This window comes from Perca flavescens, chromosome 13 (assembly GCF_004354835.1).
Source record: "Perca flavescens isolate YP-PL-M2 chromosome 13, PFLA_1.0, whole genome shotgun sequence".
In the NCBI taxonomy this organism is placed as follows: Eukaryota; Metazoa; Chordata; class Actinopteri; order Perciformes; family Percidae; genus Perca; species Perca flavescens.
This window is the reverse complement of record NC_041343.1, coordinates 17,391,942-17,409,936: the sequence shown is the minus strand read 5'-3', so window position 1 is coordinate 17,409,936 and position 17,995 is coordinate 17,391,942. Positions and strand designations below refer to the sequence as shown.

Here is a 17,995-nt window from a genome sequence, read left to right as displayed (position 1 = left end):
TCTACTCGCCTTTTTTGGTTTTCCATTACGAAAAATAGTCCCTGGTCCCCCCAGGTACTTTTTGTTTAGTATCACCTCCGTGGAGGTTCCAAGCGAGCTGAGGCGATACCAAAAGGTGACGTGAAAACCTGCAGACTACTGATTGGTCCAAGAGAATCGTCACTAATCACTGCGTCGTCATTGCTAGCGACAGATGGGGGTGTCCTGAACAAACCCGCCATTTTTAAATAGTTTAGCCAGCGGAGTTTTTTTTTTTTTTTTTGCTGCCTCCAGCTTCTTTTGAAACAATTTTTTTTCTTGCCGAGAGTAAAAAAACAACACACCTTCGACGTTCTGTGTGTGTGTCGCGTTAGGTCAAGGCAGTTTCCTGCTATGACGACCAGCCACGCTCGCCACAGGCATGAGGCGGTACTAAATCTGCAATGGAAAATGGAGGACGGGGCACCGCGGTTGAGCCGAGTAGAGTAGAGCTGGTACTAGCAGTGGGTAAGCGCCAAAAGTGTTTCCACTGTTCAAATGCTATCCCAAATTTCTATCCCAACTTCATTCTTCACCACCAGGTTTCCTTGTCATCTGCAACATGTGTGTTTGCATAAAATTTGGTTTTCAGTTAAGGACACTGTGACTTTTTTGTCTTTTCTTGCTGTCTCTAAACCTGCAGGTTGGCTCTCATCGTGTCAAGCTCTCAAGGGGATTTGAGGCAAATGCGCCAGCATTCGAAAGGTAATTATTTGTGCGTAGCAGTTTTTAGCTGCTTCATGGGGCATACAACAGATTACCATTCCTCTGAGGAGCAGAGGAGACACTACAATACTATGTTTCCTCCAGTCACTGCCCAAGGCAGAACAGAGGAAAAACTCTCCAGACTCTTGAAGGAGAAGATGTTAATTGAAGTGTGTCCTTGGAGGCCGGTTTATTGCAGTGAACATAAAGGACACAATAGTAACCCTTGATTAGCTGTCGACCTTAATAATCTGTATTTTTAATTAATTGCAGACAGTTTCTTTGCAAAACTCCTTCTTTGACTTTTTGCACATCTCTTATGCATGGCATTCAGCTCCAGATAGAGACTATTTTTCTTCCCAGTAGTAGTATCGTTCCAAATTTTAGTCTGAGAGTTGGAGAAACAATTGGAGACCAGATGGACAGTGAGAAACGTGTGCCTCCTAAAATGGAATCTTCCACATTTTTATGTAGAACTGATTCAAACATTTGTCTAGTTTCTTTACAGAAGGAAGATCAATGTTGGCAAGTATCACAACATAATGTTAATTATAAATGCTCACAAAGCTTGCAGTCTGATACCTAAAAACATTTAAAATATATTTATATATATTATTATACACATTACAGATGCAGAGTTAGCATCAAAGCAGCACCCTTCAGAGTTGTTAGTTTACTTAGGGGCACTTAAGCCAGATGGATTGCCGTTGTTCCTAAACCCAAGCCCTCTAGAGCAGTGGTTCTCAAACTTTTTTCAATAATGTACCCCCCCTTTGAAATATTTGTTAGCCAAGTACCCCCTGACGAGTGCAAAGCGTTTTTGGTAGAAAAAAAGGCTATATAAAGAGATACATTACAGCTCTGCACCATTAGTGTCTGATTTACTTAACAAGCTTGTAACTGAAACACACTTAAAGCTGCTGTAGGTAAGATTGTGACGATCCAGGACTTTGTCAACAAATTTGAACATCGACAACTTCTCAGTCCCTCCCCCCTTCCTGCTTCAGCCCAAACCGTCTCCTAAGCCCCTCCCACACAAGGGAGTTTGACAGAACTGCCACTTTTATAAGGCTTACCTACTGCATCTTTAAATGTTACTTCAAATGTTTAGAATCTATAACTAAATACAACACTGCTCTAGAGGACAGATAATCACCCTAATCACTGTGGCACACCCTGATAGTACCGTGTCTGGTTTCATCCATATCAACTTTCTGTTGCCACCCTGTCAGTCTCAGAGCAGCCATGCTGTTCACTCAGTTGAAGTTAACATAATGCTGTAAAGCTATGAAGACCAGCAGTGGTTCTTTTCTGGTCGTTTCTAGTAATCTTGGACTTTAGAATCCTGCACATGTCAAGACAAGCATGCCAGATGGTGAACCAGTTATATTTTTTAGTCTTTTTCAGTATCTGTCCAGATTGGGATTCATGACTCATCCTCTGTTTTATTGAATCAGTTTTCTGCAGGGACAGCCATATCAGACAGTCATATGTCTGTGTTGAAATTTCTTAGATAGTAAGGCCAACAAAAACATCTTTTATAAACTCAGTAACAGTAGCAGAGTATAGCCTAGGTCTGCTATTTTCTCTGCTGGATGGTGCTGCTGTTTCATCCATGTCCATACAAATAAGCAGTAAGACGTATACTTTTGAATTCATTGCACATTAATATTTCACTGTTGACTCCAAAAGTGAGGCTTGAATCCACATTTACTTGCCGTTGTTGATTTGTCATGACCCGTTCAAAGTCATTGCATTCCTGTACCATACATGTAAAATAACAGTTTGAAACAAGTGGGACAAAAGGCTTGTCAGTGGGTTTATATTCCTGTGTAATAAACAGTGTGTTGTGTCTCTGTACAGTAGAGATGTGGGCCAAGCAGGTGTTTAGATGCGATGTTGCTGTGCTGCTGAAGGCCTGATTTATTTATTAAGTGATCTTGTCTGTATATTGTTGAACCATTAGTTAGTCTGTTATGCCATTTTAAGCCTTTACTGCTTATTATGTAAGTGTATTATGTTCTGTCCAGACACTTCACAGCACTGCGGAGGTTGTATGGTAAACAGGTGATCATCAATCTGCTTGGGAGTAAGGAAGGAGAACACATGCTCAGCAAAGCTTTTCAGGTGAGAGGAGCCAATCTCTGTCCCCTAACACTGACATGTACTACAAGACATTTATGTGATGCTTCTAACAAAACAGACTTTGTCCAAAACACACTGGCAGCAGGTCTGGCAGGTCTTTGTAAACCCACAAACCCGTCCGGTCACATTTTCCTCTGTGGTCCGTTAGCTGTCAAATCCAAGTGTGGATTTAAGTGCAACGATGAGGAAGCTAAGTCAATAGTATTGCCAAAGGTCAACTGAGCCCTAGTTCTCAAACATGACCTGCATGTTTACAAATTTTCCTTAGAGTTCAAGCCATTGGTTTTGCATCAATTAATGCAAACTAATGTTGCTTCGTGGGTACAGGCAAAACACTTTGCATGCACAACATTTTTGCATTAAGTTTGAATTTCTGTGAATAAGTCCTCTTCCCCTCTCTGTCACTCTCAGAGTCACCTGAAGGCATCAGAGCACGCAACAGCAGTCAAAATGGTGAACTTTGACTACCATCAAAATGTGAAGGGAGGCAAGGCAGACAAACTCCACAGTGTCCTCAAACCCTACATCAGCAAGTTCATGGAAGAGTGTGGGTTCTTCTACTACTCGGGAGAGACGGGCATCGCAAGGTGAGAAATAAATACAAACGTGCATAAAGTAGTATTTAATGTCACTTTTGTTATTTCTTCTTAACATTATATAACATGTCTTTTTAGGACTCAGGGTGGGACCATTAGAACTAACTGCCTAGACTGTCTGGATAGAACCAACAGTGTCCAGGCCTTCTTTGCCCTTGAGGTAGGAGTCTGACACAGTATGCTCTTGTTTTGTTATAAAATAGCATTTGCATTTCTTCTGTGAAAGTTGATTGCTTTTAGTGGTGATGCTTATAGTCCTAATCCCCTGTTCCTCACCACACCAGATGCTGCCAAAGCAGCTGGAGGAAATGGGTCTGACGGAGAAGCCCCAGCTGGTGGCCAGGTTTCAGGAGGTTTTTAGGACCATGTGGTCTGCCAATGGAGACTCTGTCAGCAAGATCTATGCAGGCACAGGTGCCCTGGATGGCAAGGCCAAGGTACACAATATGGATGCACTAAATGCACACAAATACCAGTTCACAGTAATTCAAAGTTTCACAATTGTGGCAACATGTTATAAGAGCTGCATTTTATGTAGGAGTACCATGATTTTGTCAGATTGTATTAATTTTGACACTTTGTCAACCTGCTGTTACAATGTCCTCCCAATTGTTGATACTTACTGGTCAATTCCAACTAAAAAGAAAGCTTTACAGCTTTAGCTAAGGCAAGATTTTCAAAGATATTTAAGCCCTATTAAAACAAAGCTTGAGAGAGGATCACAAAGGCTCACTATTGTCCTTCACAACCTACTGTCAGCTTACACATCTTAAACATCTCAGTTTAAGCATGCTCATAGCAGCCTACGCAAGGGAAAAGATACATGTCCACTTTTAGAAAGGCACAAATGCTGGCACCTGTGTAGTAAAGGAAAAAAATCCCTGTAAATTGACAGAACTGGGAACCTAAATTGTTACCTTTTTTACATTGAACCATAAACCATAAACAGCACTCAAGATAATGTCTAGTTGTGCACTGTGCATGCAGTGACAGAGTTGATCCTCTCTGTATGTAGAACTGTGTGCTTTAGTTTCTTAACTTTTGTGTGCTATCTCTTTCTGCTGTCCTTTGGACCTCTCTACCTCTGTGGTAAGTTAAAAAAACATGTCTGTTTTTGAGCTGTGGGCCTATGTCTTGTGCATTATTGATTTCAGTGTCTTGGTTAAATGATTATGATTAGGGGCACCTGGTTAGCTCACCTGTTTGAGCGTGCGCTCCATGTACAGAGGCTCAGTCCTTGTCGCAGCAGCTGCAGGTTCACTTCTGAACCTTTGCTGCATGTCATTCCCAATCTCTCTCCCACTTTCCTGTCTTAATCTGTCCTATCAATAAAGGCAATAAAAAAAGAAAAAAGCTCCCTGGAGTGCTCTAAAGAAATTGAGTTTAAAAGAAGGAGAATTGCTATTGCTGGTTAAGGGATAATTTTCCTACTACAGTATCATCTCTGATTGTTGCCTACATTATCTGGCAACATCTGCTGTCTTGATTGGATGATCTTGGAGGAATCAGTTTCAAATTATTGCCATGTGGCATTTAATCAAACCAGGTTGCACATCAATCAGTGACCTTTTTTTGATCCTTCCCGGTCAGTTCAAAAATCTATATTGCTTGGATGGATACTTGCTTTCTGATGTGTTCCTCCTTTTCTTATCTTCTGTGGTTGGAGTGGGAAGTGCAGACATTTAAACCAAGTGGGAGTAGAGCTAATAATTAGGCAAGGCAAGGCAGCTTTATTTGTAAAGCACATTTCAGCAACAGAGCAATACAAAGTGCATTACATAAAACATTATGTGGTGTTAATTAAGTTTTTTTTTTTTAATTGTCTGTTTGTAGGCGGGGAAGCTAAAAGATGGTGCTCGTTCTGTGACAAGGACCATCCAGAACAACTTCTTTGACAGTTCTAAGCAGGAGGCTATAGACATCCTGAGGCTGGGCTCCACACTCAACAGTGATTTGGCAGACAAAGCTCGGGCCCTGCTCACCACTTCCAGTCTTTATGGTAATTGTTTACAACATATGACATTTTTGATGTTGAAGTCAATGGATCACATCTTACCTGAAATGTACTTATGAGTAGTCTAACAAATGCTTGGTTATAAATGCAAGTGTTTGCTCCATATTAGCTGTTGCTGATTCTATATTTTGTAATTTCAAGAAAAACTTTCTTTCTGCTCCATCTAGGAGGAATTGTTTGAATATTTTGACAAGTTTTGACCTGTATCTGTTATAGCCCTGTTAGCAAGAAGCTACTCTGCACAATAGAAGGGTTTGTCTGCACCACATCAAGTGTAATCTCCATGTGCCAGCTCTCTGTCCCAGTTAGATTAATGCTGACCGACTACTCTGCTAAAATTATCTGTTGATGCACTGGTTAACCCACCCTTCTCTCCCTTCTCTCCCCCCTGCTCTTGCACACAATCTTAGTCACTGAGCCCGTCTTACAATCAGGTATAGTAACTGACAGACTGCCCCCCAGTGGATGGATCTTTTGATCCTTCCCGTCATATAGTTGTCCTATCATTTGTGTTTGCTACTCGTTATTGTTCATTGATTTATAATCCAATGTTGGTAGTGGTTTATTCCATATCTCTTTTGCAATAGTGGTTCAAAGAAAAAGGATGCTAAATTTCGCAATGAAATGTAACCTCACTGAGTGGACATTTATAGACAGAAATAAACCAATACCAAGGTTGATTATTTGAATGTTATCTGTATTTCAACAAGAGTTCTGGTTTGTATGCTTTCTCCCACGCCCTATGTTTTAGAACATTGTTTATTTGGATGTTCTCCCATTGGTTTTGATAAGACCTTTCCCGTTTTTGGTTTTGTTTCCCTGTAAGCCACCCCTTCCTGCAGACACACACATACGTAACCATTTTATACTCTAATCCTACTCTCCTCCCTTTTAAAGCCTCCCCAAGAGTATTGCTGGGAATGTGTCAGAACTACCATAAATACACGAGGCCCAAGAAGATCCGGGTGTGTGTCGGTACCTGGAATGTCAACGGGGGTAAACAGTTTCGCAGCATTGCTTACCGCAACCAGACACTCAACGACTGGCTGTTAGATGCTCCAAAGAAGGCAGGGCATCCTGAGTTCCAGGGTATGTCAGTGTGTATTTATCTGCACTCTAAATTTCTGGAATGTATGTTCTATTGGGCTGCTCTTAGTTATTAGGTGAAAAGAGTAGTTTGACATTTTGGGAAATACAGTTATTCGCTTTTCTGCCAAGAATTGGATGAAAACAACGATACCACTCTTATGTCTGTAACTATAAAGCTACAGCCAGTTAACTTAGCATAAAACGGGGACAACAGCTATCCTGGCTCTGTCAGAAGGTAACGGCACGTCTAAAGCTCACTGTTTAACATGTTCTATCTCCTTTATACATTGTGTGGTTTAAAGGGGGGTTATGTGCCGGTCTGGACTGTTTCTTGGCTGGGCACACTAACTACTTAAAGTGACTGGTATAGATATATCTATACCTAAACAGTATACAGTATCTACTTTATGTAGCTAAATTTGTATGTTAAGATATGGTGATTTTTTTTATTAGATGCTTTTGTTGAACATTTTTTATTTTTTCTCTTTACAGATAGCAAAGCCAACCCCATAGATATCTTTGCCATCGGTTTTGAGGAAATGGTTGAACTAAATGCTGGCAATATTGTCAGTGCAAGGTATGTGTGCAAGATTCTAGCCTCTGATAATGACCTTTCTGTTTATTTTTACCTTTAGGCTAGATAGGAGATGAGCTCCATACAGCCTACTCTTTAGCTAGTATCAAGCATGCGGTTTTCAAAAAATAAAGTTATGAAATATTAAAATGCATTAATTACATTTAAAAGGGTATTGAACATACAGTATGTAAAATCCTGAAAAGGTGGCTATGATATTTTTGCAGTTCCTGAATTTGCCCCTGACATAATAAGATGATTAAGCCGGGCTGGACTGCTTGGGCCTGAGCCGACAAGGCTAATGTCACTTATCCAGATGTGAATTATTTTGGCTATACAGTATATCTTGAGGAGGAACTAAGTGGATTTTGTCATCTTAAAATTTAACATAATAAAATGTTAATTGTCCTCTCACTCACTTTATGTTTCTGGCTTGTCTGGGTGGTATATATTTTTTACTGCACATCTTTCTGTTTTTGTCTCAGCACTACAAACCAGAAACTATGGGCAGCTGAACTCCAAAAAAACATATCGCGGGACCACAAGTATGTGCTGCTTGCTTCAGAGCAGCTGGTCGGAGTTTGTCTGTTTGTTTTCATCCGCCCACAGCACGCACCCTTCATCAGGTATGAACTGGACCCATTCTCACGAGAGACTTATATACTTATACTATAAATCACAGTTATGGTAACAAATGTAAACTTGTCATTCAATATGTTTTGCAGGGATGTTGCTGTAGATACTGTAAAAACTGGTATGGGTGGGGCTACAGGCAATAAAGGAGGCGTAGCCATCCGCCTGCTCTTCCACACCACCAGCATCTGCTTCGTCTGCTCCCACTTTGCTGCTGGCCAGTCACAGGTCAAGGAGAGGAACGACGACTACAATGAGATCACGCGCAGACTCACCTTCCCCATGGTATTAACCATGGCATTAACAAGCATTTTTACAAACACGTTTTTGCATAACGTAAAAATAACCGCATCCGTCTTGTCCCTGCCAGGGTCGTCTGCTGTACTCGCATGACTACGTTTTCTGGTGTGGAGACTTTAACTATCGAATCAGTCTGCCCAATGAGGAAGTGAAAGAGCTAATCAAACAGCAGAACTGGGATGCCTTGACAGCTGGGGACCAGTTGTTGGACCAGAAGAATACTGGTTTGGTATGACCTACAGCACACGTGCATGTTTACAGCACTGATAACTTTCACTTCATCTCAACAGGAATTGCATGTACTAATACGGAGACCTCTTCAACAGGTTTTCCGAGGTTTTATCGAGGGGAAGATAGATTTTGCCCCCACCTATAAGTATGACCTCTTCTCAGAAGATTATGACACCAGTGAGAAGTGCCGCACACCAGCCTGGACTGACCGCATACTCTGGAAGAGGAGGAAGTGGAACTTTAGCAAAACAGGTAAGATGCAGAGCCATTTCAGAGAAGTCTAACTAACCCAAATCATCTTCTTCCCTTCTATCTCAGACCTTGTGACTGAAGACAACATTACAGCATTGGCAAAAATATGGTTTTAGTCTTATTATTGCATTTGTGCATGTTTTGCAGCAGAGGAGATGAATGTAGTAGGGGCAGCTTCGACTTCTAGGGACAATGAGGATGATCCAGACAATCCCTGGAGCCCTGGGACTCTGAAGTACTATGGCAGGGCTGAGCTTAAGACCTCAGACCACAGGTAATTAACAAGATATATCGGTATGAGTGGAGCGAATTGATGATATTGAAGTTTCACCTGTAGCAATATAAATTGCTGTATTTCCATCTCATGTCACATCTGTGTTGTCAAGTGGAAACAACTAATCGCATAGACTGTGAAATATATCGTAACAATGGCAAAAACAAATATATGGTGTTTGTGTTTAGTCAAATATCACCGTCCTCAAGGTCTCCTATCTTTCTTTAGGCCCGTGGTGTCGATAATAGATGTGGACATCCTGGAGGTCGACCCGGACGCGCGGCACCAGGTCTACAAAGACGTCATTGCCCTGCAGGGGCCTCCAGACGGCACCATCCTGGTGTCCCTCTGCTCCTCCGGCCCTGACGACTACTTTGACGATGCACTCATAGACGAGCTGCTGGACAAGTTTGCTCATTTTGGAGAGGTCATCCTCATCAGGTGAGCCTGACACCCCGCCACACACAGACAGACTTGTATCACCTGCAGACAGTGAGACTGCATTGACAGTGTCCTTGTTTATGCAGGTTCGTTGAGGAGAAGATGTGGGTGACTTTCCTAGAAGGTTACTCTGCTCTTGCTGCTCTGTCTCTCAGCGCCTCCACTGTAAGTCGTCACTGATTTATATTAATTGCTTCTAAGCTATAGCCATAAGTCTTAACATTAATAATATAAAATGCGTTAAATATTTCCATCTTTATTGTTTAACCTTAAAGTCAATCATAATTTTAATCACCACTGTGCACAAGCACTTTTTCCTCAATTGTATACCTGGGAACCAATATACTACTTCTCTCTTGTATGTATTTTTGTGACATTGTAGGTCCTCGGCAAGATGTTGGACATCCGTCTGAAGAGTCCAGGTTGGATCAAGAATCTAGAGGATGAGATGAGCGTGGATAGGATCTGTGGAAGCATCCCTACGTCAGCCAGCTCCACCCTGCTGGCTGAGGACACGGACATGGGCGATGATGATTACGATATGGAAGGTGAGGGATGACCACCCAAGCAATTCCAATCCTTATCCTCAAAATTTTTAAAATGAATGACAATTTATATTTATGTTTTTTGCCGCCTCTGATATAGAGAAGGCTGTATAGATTACCCGTTTCAAGTACATGAATTTGTCTTGTCTCCTTTACTAGGCGATGTGGACGAGGAGGTAGAGGAGATCCTTCCCCAGCACCTTCAGCCTGGAGCAGGCTCTGGCCCTGGTTCCTCCCCTCTCCCCTCCCCCCGCAGTAGTCCCTGTCCCTCCCCCACCCACGGAGAACCTACCGCCCCCAGCAGGCCTAGTCGTGGAGTACAACCCTCCCGACCATCACATGGTAAATATCATTTGTGGAGCATGACACACACCTGGAATCGGTAAACTAAAAGTAAAGTCCAGTAATCAGCTAAGGCTCCAGTCTTTGCCTGCTGGAATATAAACTGTAATTCTGTTCTGTTTGTAATTTACTGAAGCAGAGTTAAGCCCATCATCATTGAGGAGAGAAATTACAGGTAAAATGTGATGTGTGATAAATGAATCTATGTTTAGTGTTAGAAGGCTTGCAGTGTGTCTTCTAGTAAACTACTTGCTTCCTTTAAGAACATGTTTTATGGTGCAGTATTAAAATGTGTGTAGTGTTAGCTTTATCTTTTCTTTGGTCAACACTAATGGTGCGTTCTTTTTGTCTTGTAATTGCGACTAGTAGCTCAAGTGTGACGTCACATCCGTGTCGAAAACGAGAAACGAACTTGGTGTCCTCTGTGTTCAGACGACTTGACGAGTCGTATATAAAACCTCGGGGGCGTTCTTTTTGCAACTTCCGGTTCGTAACTCCGAAAAACGACTCGTAGATTGACTTCGGTGGACAAAAAGAACGCACCATAAATCACAGCTGTGCACATGGAAGGAATTGTAGGATTAGAACTAAGACTTCAGAAATAGGGCTCATGGCTTGATATACGTTTGACCAGTGTGGTTTGTCAAAGAAAAGAACATATTTATACTATTACAATTTTACATTAAGCCATGCTTATTTCCAGAGAAATTTTAATGTAGGCTTATTTATCTTCCAGGGCCTCCTGTTGACTTCCAGCCTGGTGCCCCCACGTCTCTAGAGCCCAAACGCCCGCCTCCCCCTCGTCCCCACGGCCCCCCAGCCAGACCAGCACCCCCTCAACGCCCACCACCACCTTCAGGTAAAGGATCATCCTTAACCTTATTCTCTACAGTTAATTAAAGCCTAATTCTCTGGCATTTTAATCACAGAAGTATAGTCTGTAACCTCAGAGCAACCAAATAAAATCCTACATTGGAAGTGTGGATATAAAATTTTTTAGCATGGTACAGAATGATATTTAAGGCAGGTGTTAACATGTTCCCCTTTATCCCACTGCTTTGCCTCATTCCTGAAGGAGGCATGAGCCCTCTGCCAGTTAGAAAGGACACTGGAGGTAAAGTGTGGAACGATGTGTTTATGTGCTTACATTGCTGAAGTAGTGGCTGCTATTTTCCATTTCAGTTCAGCATAGAACAAAGTTAGTTTGCCGACAATTGTATGATGCTTTAACAAAAAAAGTGTACATGACATGAACCCTCTCCTACACCTGACTGGATGTACACACCACTGGGCTGTTCTTGGGCTTAGATTCAGCTTCAGCCAAAACTATCCACCCAAATCAATTTAAGAATAAATTTGAAGCGGAAATAGACCATGTGGTTGCAGAGTCATGCTTGATTTTAGGTGAACAGTTCCTAGATTAAGGTTTTTCGAGTTGAGAGGTGGTGAATGACCACTTAGGTCAAGTTCTAAATGCAGTGCTTTATGTGCATCATCCAATCGCTCCCTATATTATGATTTTGGTGGATGTAAACTCTTTTAGAGAAAATGTGGCTAGCTTTACAACAATATCCCTCATCTGTGGTATATCTGTGAGTACTATTAACGTGTAACCTAGACCGTTTCCTAGGTATTGTTGCCCTTATTTGAATTTATTTAATGTAGGAGTAGCTGGTAAGTCATGATGCATTTTTTTCATATTGAAATACTGTTTCCCTTCTTTGACTTTAAGACTGTGGCGAATGTCCCAGCCCACTGTTTGGTAGGAGAGGCAGTGAAGGTAACTGGCCTGGTAGGAGAGGCAGTGAAGGTAACTGCCCAGGCAGTGTGTCTTTAAATGTCATCTGATCCCTGTAGACTTAGACCCAGTCGTCCATTAACCAATTCTATATCTTGTGGGCCTTCATAGTCTTGTGTGTATGTGAGAGAGATGTGTTTGGTAGCCTGTTGTAAAAAAAATAAATATACATACATAGGGCTGGACGATATGGTTGAAAACTGTATCACGATATAAGTTTTTCATATCGGTCGATATCGATAATTATTGATATTTTTTATGACCTATTTAAAATAAGGACCAGGAGAAAAATATATTAAATTTAAACATTTTTATTTTAAACTTAACCCTGCTCTGATTATAATCCCCTCAGTTATAAAAGCAGAAATGTCAACACAACCATGGAAAACACTCAAATAATTCAAATGTAAACAGGTCTAAAATCACAATGAACACTTAACAATTATCTCTTAACATTAAGGTGCAAAATTAAAGAATAAGTAAGAAATGCTTAATAAAGTGTCATAAAATAGTGCAAAGTGTTAGCTAAATATAAGAAACCTGAGAAGGAACTATTTTCTGCAGGTTTAGTGCTAGGTTGGTAACCTGGCTTCTGGACAGTGCTCAGCATGTCTGCCTCCGTTATTTCTTTGTAGCGTTTAGTAAGGCGCTGATGCAGAGAACCTCTCCATGGTGGTCTGCTGCTTGTGCCGAGTTGCAGCTGCAGATGTTGTTGGACGTTGATGGCGAATACGGCTGTGCTCGAAAGTGTGAGCGCGGCTAAAGTGGTAAAACAAGTTTATGGTCGTACCAGTGTTGGTGGGGACGACGGTCTGACGACATTGGTCTGACTACGGTCAGACTTATAAAATCCCCAAAACTGCCATACTGACTTTTCCTGTTTTATACTGTCTATGGTTTTATCAACGATTTCCTCGCTCGCTGCGGCACTCACTTTCCACTCCACGCCGGTTCTGTTATTGAAGAACACGAGACAGCGATGTGGCGCAACCAAACTTGATACTGTTACATGATTGGCTGTTAGAGTGTCACTCCCCACGTTGCTAGGTTGCCAGAGAGTGAGGGCCTTTGTTCATGCAACCAAACTTGATTCACAACCTCTGGTTTCTTCTGATGAAGAAAAACAAGTTATCGAACGTTTTATCGACCGCATTTTCTATTGATATTGATTATGTGTCTATCGCGATACATATCGTTATCGTTTTATCGCCCAGCCCTATACATACATACATACATACATATATATATGTATATATATGTGTGTGTATATATATATATATATATATACGATTTAAAATATTGAATCGCATTAATGTCATAGTTAACTCGCAATTAATCACACATTTTTGTCTATTCTAAATGTCCCTTGATTTCTTTTTGTCCCATCATTTTTTTTCTCATTTTAATACTTTTATCAACATGGAAAAGTGGATCGGCTTGCTTTGTGCTTTTGTTGCCTGGCTTTGACAAGGGGGCGGAGAATTTGCATCAGCTGTGTGCTTGGCCATCAAGTGGAATTTCAGACTGGACATGCTGCGATGTTAGCTCAGTTGACAACGACAAAACACACAGATCACTTTGGTCTTGTCAATGGAACCATTTGGCAACAACAAAGTAAACTTTCCCTTCAGAATCTTATTGGCATCCATTTTGGCGTCTCACGCTCACCATCCTGTGTGTGTGTGTGTGTGTGTGTGTGTGTGTGTGTGTGTGTGTGTGTGTGTGTGTGTGTGTGTGTGTGTGTGTGTGTGTGTGTGTGTGTGTGTGTGTGTGTGTGTGTGTGTGTGTGTGTGTGTGTGTGTGTGTGTGTGTGTGTGTGTGTGTGTGTGTGTGTGTGTGTGGCTTATTTAAATGCAAAATAAGCAGGGAATGAAAAAACCTGAAAGAGGTTAAAGGACTAGCGGGACCAAATCCACTGGAGACAAATTCTGACTTTTTTTTATGCAGAGGACAACATGTCTCCTTCCCCATTTAATATTCAGTGGTGGTTATAAATGTAATCCATCCCTACCAATTAGTGTTTAGTTTTAAGCATTAATAAAAACCACAACAAAAAAAGAAGAGCAGGCATTTTCCGTCATGAGACTATATGTTTTTTTTTTTTTTTTTTTTTTTTTATTGTATACATTAGTATTGAGGTCTGGAAGTCAATATCACAGCTTGTGCAAGAGTAATACGTATCAAAACGAGGCTACTTTAATCAGTCAATTACATTATTATCAGGAGTCACGAGTACAGACATTGCAGGCGACCATCTGACTGACATGGTTGCAGATAGTAGGAAACTGGATGCCTCCCAATTGTACACTCTATCATTATGGACTAAACAGGTATTGATTTGGTGGTCATAGTCTTTTCATAACTGGGGAGATTACGTGAGTTAAAGGTTCCGGACATAAAATGGTCTTAATGTCAGATCGGCTACAGGAAAATCTTCCTCGGGCAGGTAGATATTCCGACTCACACCATCTCAGGCATCAACGCTCTGCTGCATTTTTACCAACATACGCTATTCCTAGTGCTTCTTGTAAAGTGTTGTCAATAGTAACACCTACTTCCTGTACTCCACTTTGTGCATAACAGTAATGTGGTTTGGTTTCCTTTGTGCTGCAAAAGGACCAAAATGCCCCGCTCTTCCTCAGCCAGATGCTGCTGCAGGTGAGTGCCACATAGCATGACGTAGCCTCACTTAGCATTAGCGTACTAATTAAATAAAAGGATTGTTACTCAATTATGTACGTTTGTATTTGCCCCATGAACGGCCATCTTTGTGTGGAGTTTTCTTGTACTTGCTGGGAGTGATATGGGACGGAGATTAGCCCTGTCTGTCCTTTATAATCCTGTGTTATGTGTTTATACCCCAACACAAATTAAGCCCGTCCCAGGGTGGGCGATAGGGTTTGGTTGCTAAGCCTATCGGTGATTTGGCCTGTCTTCACCTGACCGATTTTTGTATGATGTGTGTGGTTAGCTGAATCCCTCTGTCACACTAAGGGTGTGTGTGGTTAGCAGGGTTGACTTACGTTTGGTGGCTGTACAGTGATGTATTACAGAGAAGCAGACATCTAAGTCGCGTGGGAACATGTTCGCAGGTGCTGAGAGGGGTTCAGCAAGAGAATAGCAAAAGAAGAGGTGTGTGTGCTCGCAAGCTGTGTGAGTAGCAGTTGGCTTACAGGACAAGGCCTGCCTCTCCTCCAGACCTCCTGCAGCTCAGGAATGACTGAGTCATCGTCATTAATAATTAGCCATGGGGAATTTGGTCTGCCATAGGTTGGGGTGGGTTTGCCGTGCACTTGTGTGATTTAGTACAGGGTTTGTAAAATGTATCGCTAGTTTTCGTTCATTTGCTTGAACCTCCCATTTCACAAAATGCTATAAAAACGGGATAGAAATCCTGCTATTCCTTACATCTCTCCCTAGAGGGCAGTGCCCACGCAATAGACACATTATAGTATGATTTCTTTTGTTGCTAAAGTAGCTGGTTTGTCTTTCTAAACTCTTTCAGCTCGAGGCCAGGTAGCAGTGGGAGCTCCTGGACCTGGAGGTGCTCCCAGACCGGTGAGTTTACAACTCTGAATATCCACAACAAAAGGAGTTTGGCCTATCTTTTATTGTTTTTTTGGTTTGTTTTTTTTACCCAATTTGTTCATTTATCCCTATTCTCTATGACCTCTTCGTCATCCAGAATATCCCTGCTCGTGCTGGGGTAATCAGTATTCCCCCTCAGTCTCGCCCACCACCTCTCTCTCACCCTGGAGCACCCAGGCCCATCCCAGACGTGCATCCTGGGGCCCCTCGGCCCATCCCAGACACCCACCCTGGAGCCCCACGACCTGTGCCCGGTGGCCAGGCCAAACCTACTGACCTGCCTCTGGGTAAGGACATGTGTTTTCACAGAGGCCATTATACTAGATTATCAACACTAGAATGTTATTAATGCGATAGAGTGAATTAAGCCTTAACTCTGTCCTGTTTCCTCTCTCAGGTCCTCCTCCTTTAGAGCCCCCTGCAGCAAGACCCCAGGTTCCATCACCCATGCAGCCCCAAACGGCTTCCCCTTCAGTTCAGTCCCAACTCCCACCAGCAATGCAGCCCCCCATGCAGCCCCAACCAGCTGCCCCTTCAGTTCAGTCCCAACTCCCACCACCGATGCAGCCCACATTTCCAGCTCCACTCCAGCCACAGCAAGCTCCTAAAGCAGCGTCCCCTCCTGCCGCCACTGCTGCTACCCCCCCTGCTGGGCTTCCACAGGGTCTAGCCTCCCCTAAACCCCCACCACGCTCCCGCTCCTCTCACACTCTGCCACCTGATGCTGCCAAGTCTGAGACTGCCCCAGCTGCGCAGGTTGGTGCCAACTTCCTTTTTATTAAATTATTGGAATTTAAATAACTGAATAAAGAACACTAACTATTACTATAATTATCTATTAAGTACACTAAGCTTTTTCTGCTTGCATGTAGTTAAATAATGTACTAGGGCTGCAACTAACGATTATTTTAATAATCGATTAATCTGTCGATTATTTTTTTGATTTAATCGATGAATCGGATAAAAAAAAAGCATTAATTTACATCAACTCAATACATACATACTTGTTGTTTTAGTTAATAGTTGTGTAAAGGTAAGTAACCCAAATAGCAGGTACAGACAAGACACACAGACACACACACACACACACACACTTATTCATTAAATTATTACCATTATTGTAGTAAGTGCAAGTTAAGTTCGTTTATACACCACACACTATTATATTTGTCAACAATAACTGATATGGGACAAAGCACATACGTTTTAGGTGCTGACTCATCACCGTGGTGTGCCATGCCGTGTCGCTTTTGTTTATCTTGCAATTAACACGTTTTTGATTTATTTAGTGTGAAATGCTCCCACACCTTGGATGACTTGGGTCATACTGATTTCTCTGCCTCCGCCGAGTGTTTCAGAACAACGTTACGGGTCTCTCCGGTCTCTCTCCGTATTTCCTCTACCCCCGCTCTACTCTTTTTTCTTTTCTTTCGCTCCGCGTTACTCCGCTCTGCGCTCAACTTAATTTTTTTTTTTTTATCTCCGCGACTAGGTGGCCTAATAGTTGCGCGACACAATGAATCGATAATTAAATTCGTTGCCAACTTTTTTAGTAATCGAATTTTATCGATTCGTTGTTGCAGCCCTATAACGTACTACAGATTCTTGCTCAAATTCTGCTCATTAGACAAGATATTTTCTGCTAAATTTTGAGGAGTGTTGTGGAGACTGTGACCAAAGCCTCTTCCTACTCCTTTGTCTCACATAAGATGAGCTTAGTTGTCGGTGTCATTCTTCCTGCTTTTGTCTCTCTGATACATTTGTCTCTCTCTCACAAGCTGGAGAAGCCCTCTGGGTGACAGGTACTTTATATTAAACCACCTCTTTGTCTCATCCTCCATAGCACAACAGTCCTCTGCTCTGATGTTATTACCTCTCATACATTACACCCAGTAACCTCCTCTTCTCTTATTTCTTAATAACTTCCTTCCTTTTTATGTCTCCTCCTAAGTTATTTCAACCTGGATGTTTTTAGTCCACTGCAATGCCAGGCATTGTCTTGTGTTAGGCTCACAAAATGGAGCAGTCCTTGTCTTCGTTTTGTTGGTCAACATATCAAACCATAAATGACATGAAAAAATGACCGATGAAAATGTGATGTTTTGTTGTTGGCCATTTCCCCCTCACTAGTCTTTTCGTATCTGCTCACTGTGGTTCAGGTGATGAGAGTGAGCACATATGCAATGACCTCATAATTTGATTTGACATTTTGTTTAATTTGCATTATTTCATTCATTTGTATTAGAGTTGGTGATTGTATGTGGACTGTGATGCATACATTGGTTGTCAGCAGTAGTCCGTGTATTTAAATTGGCCAGATTAAAGTTACCCTGTGGAGGTTTTGACCAATGGTGGCATTATGGATCAAGTAAGAAACACTGGCTATAATTACAGTGGGGGAAATAAGTATTTGACCCCTTGCTGATTTTGCAGGTTTGCCCACTTACAAA

At 41.9% G+C, this 17,995-nt stretch overlaps 1 protein-coding gene across 2 annotated transcripts in view; it reads left to right on the top strand.

Annotated features, from left to right (window-relative positions):
• synj1 (synaptojanin 1) overlaps nucleotides 1–17,995 on the top strand; it is a 35,365-nt gene that overhangs the window by 12,012 nt on the left and 5,358 nt on the right. The window contains exons 7-28 of one of the 2 annotated variants that reach the window (XM_028594836.1): nucleotides 662–723; nucleotides 2,754–2,850; nucleotides 3,280–3,455; nucleotides 3,543–3,624; nucleotides 3,749–3,901; nucleotides 5,298–5,463; nucleotides 6,376–6,567; nucleotides 7,060–7,144; nucleotides 7,627–7,767; nucleotides 7,867–8,059; nucleotides 8,145–8,303; nucleotides 8,401–8,557; nucleotides 8,705–8,831; nucleotides 9,060–9,272; nucleotides 9,359–9,437; nucleotides 9,655–9,820; nucleotides 9,977–10,159; nucleotides 10,296–10,334; nucleotides 10,896–11,018; nucleotides 15,463–15,515; nucleotides 15,643–15,832; nucleotides 15,943–16,301. In XM_028594836.1, coding sequence (XP_028450637.1) covers nucleotides 662–723; nucleotides 2,754–2,850; nucleotides 3,280–3,455; nucleotides 3,543–3,624; nucleotides 3,749–3,901; nucleotides 5,298–5,463; nucleotides 6,376–6,567; nucleotides 7,060–7,144; nucleotides 7,627–7,767; nucleotides 7,867–8,059; nucleotides 8,145–8,303; nucleotides 8,401–8,557; nucleotides 8,705–8,831; nucleotides 9,060–9,272; nucleotides 9,359–9,437; nucleotides 9,655–9,820; nucleotides 9,977–10,159; nucleotides 10,296–10,334; nucleotides 10,896–11,018; nucleotides 15,463–15,515; nucleotides 15,643–15,832; nucleotides 15,943–16,301 — 3,195 coding nt within the window. The remainder of the gene's footprint in view (nucleotides 1–661; nucleotides 724–2,753; nucleotides 2,851–3,279; nucleotides 3,456–3,542; nucleotides 3,625–3,748; nucleotides 3,902–5,297; nucleotides 5,464–6,375; nucleotides 6,568–7,059; nucleotides 7,145–7,626; nucleotides 7,768–7,866; nucleotides 8,060–8,144; nucleotides 8,304–8,400; nucleotides 8,558–8,704; nucleotides 8,832–9,059; nucleotides 9,273–9,358; nucleotides 9,438–9,654; nucleotides 9,821–9,976; nucleotides 10,160–10,295; nucleotides 10,335–10,895; nucleotides 11,019–15,462; nucleotides 15,516–15,642; nucleotides 15,833–15,942; nucleotides 16,302–17,995) is intronic. The other variant, XM_028594837.1, reaches the window with a different exon arrangement.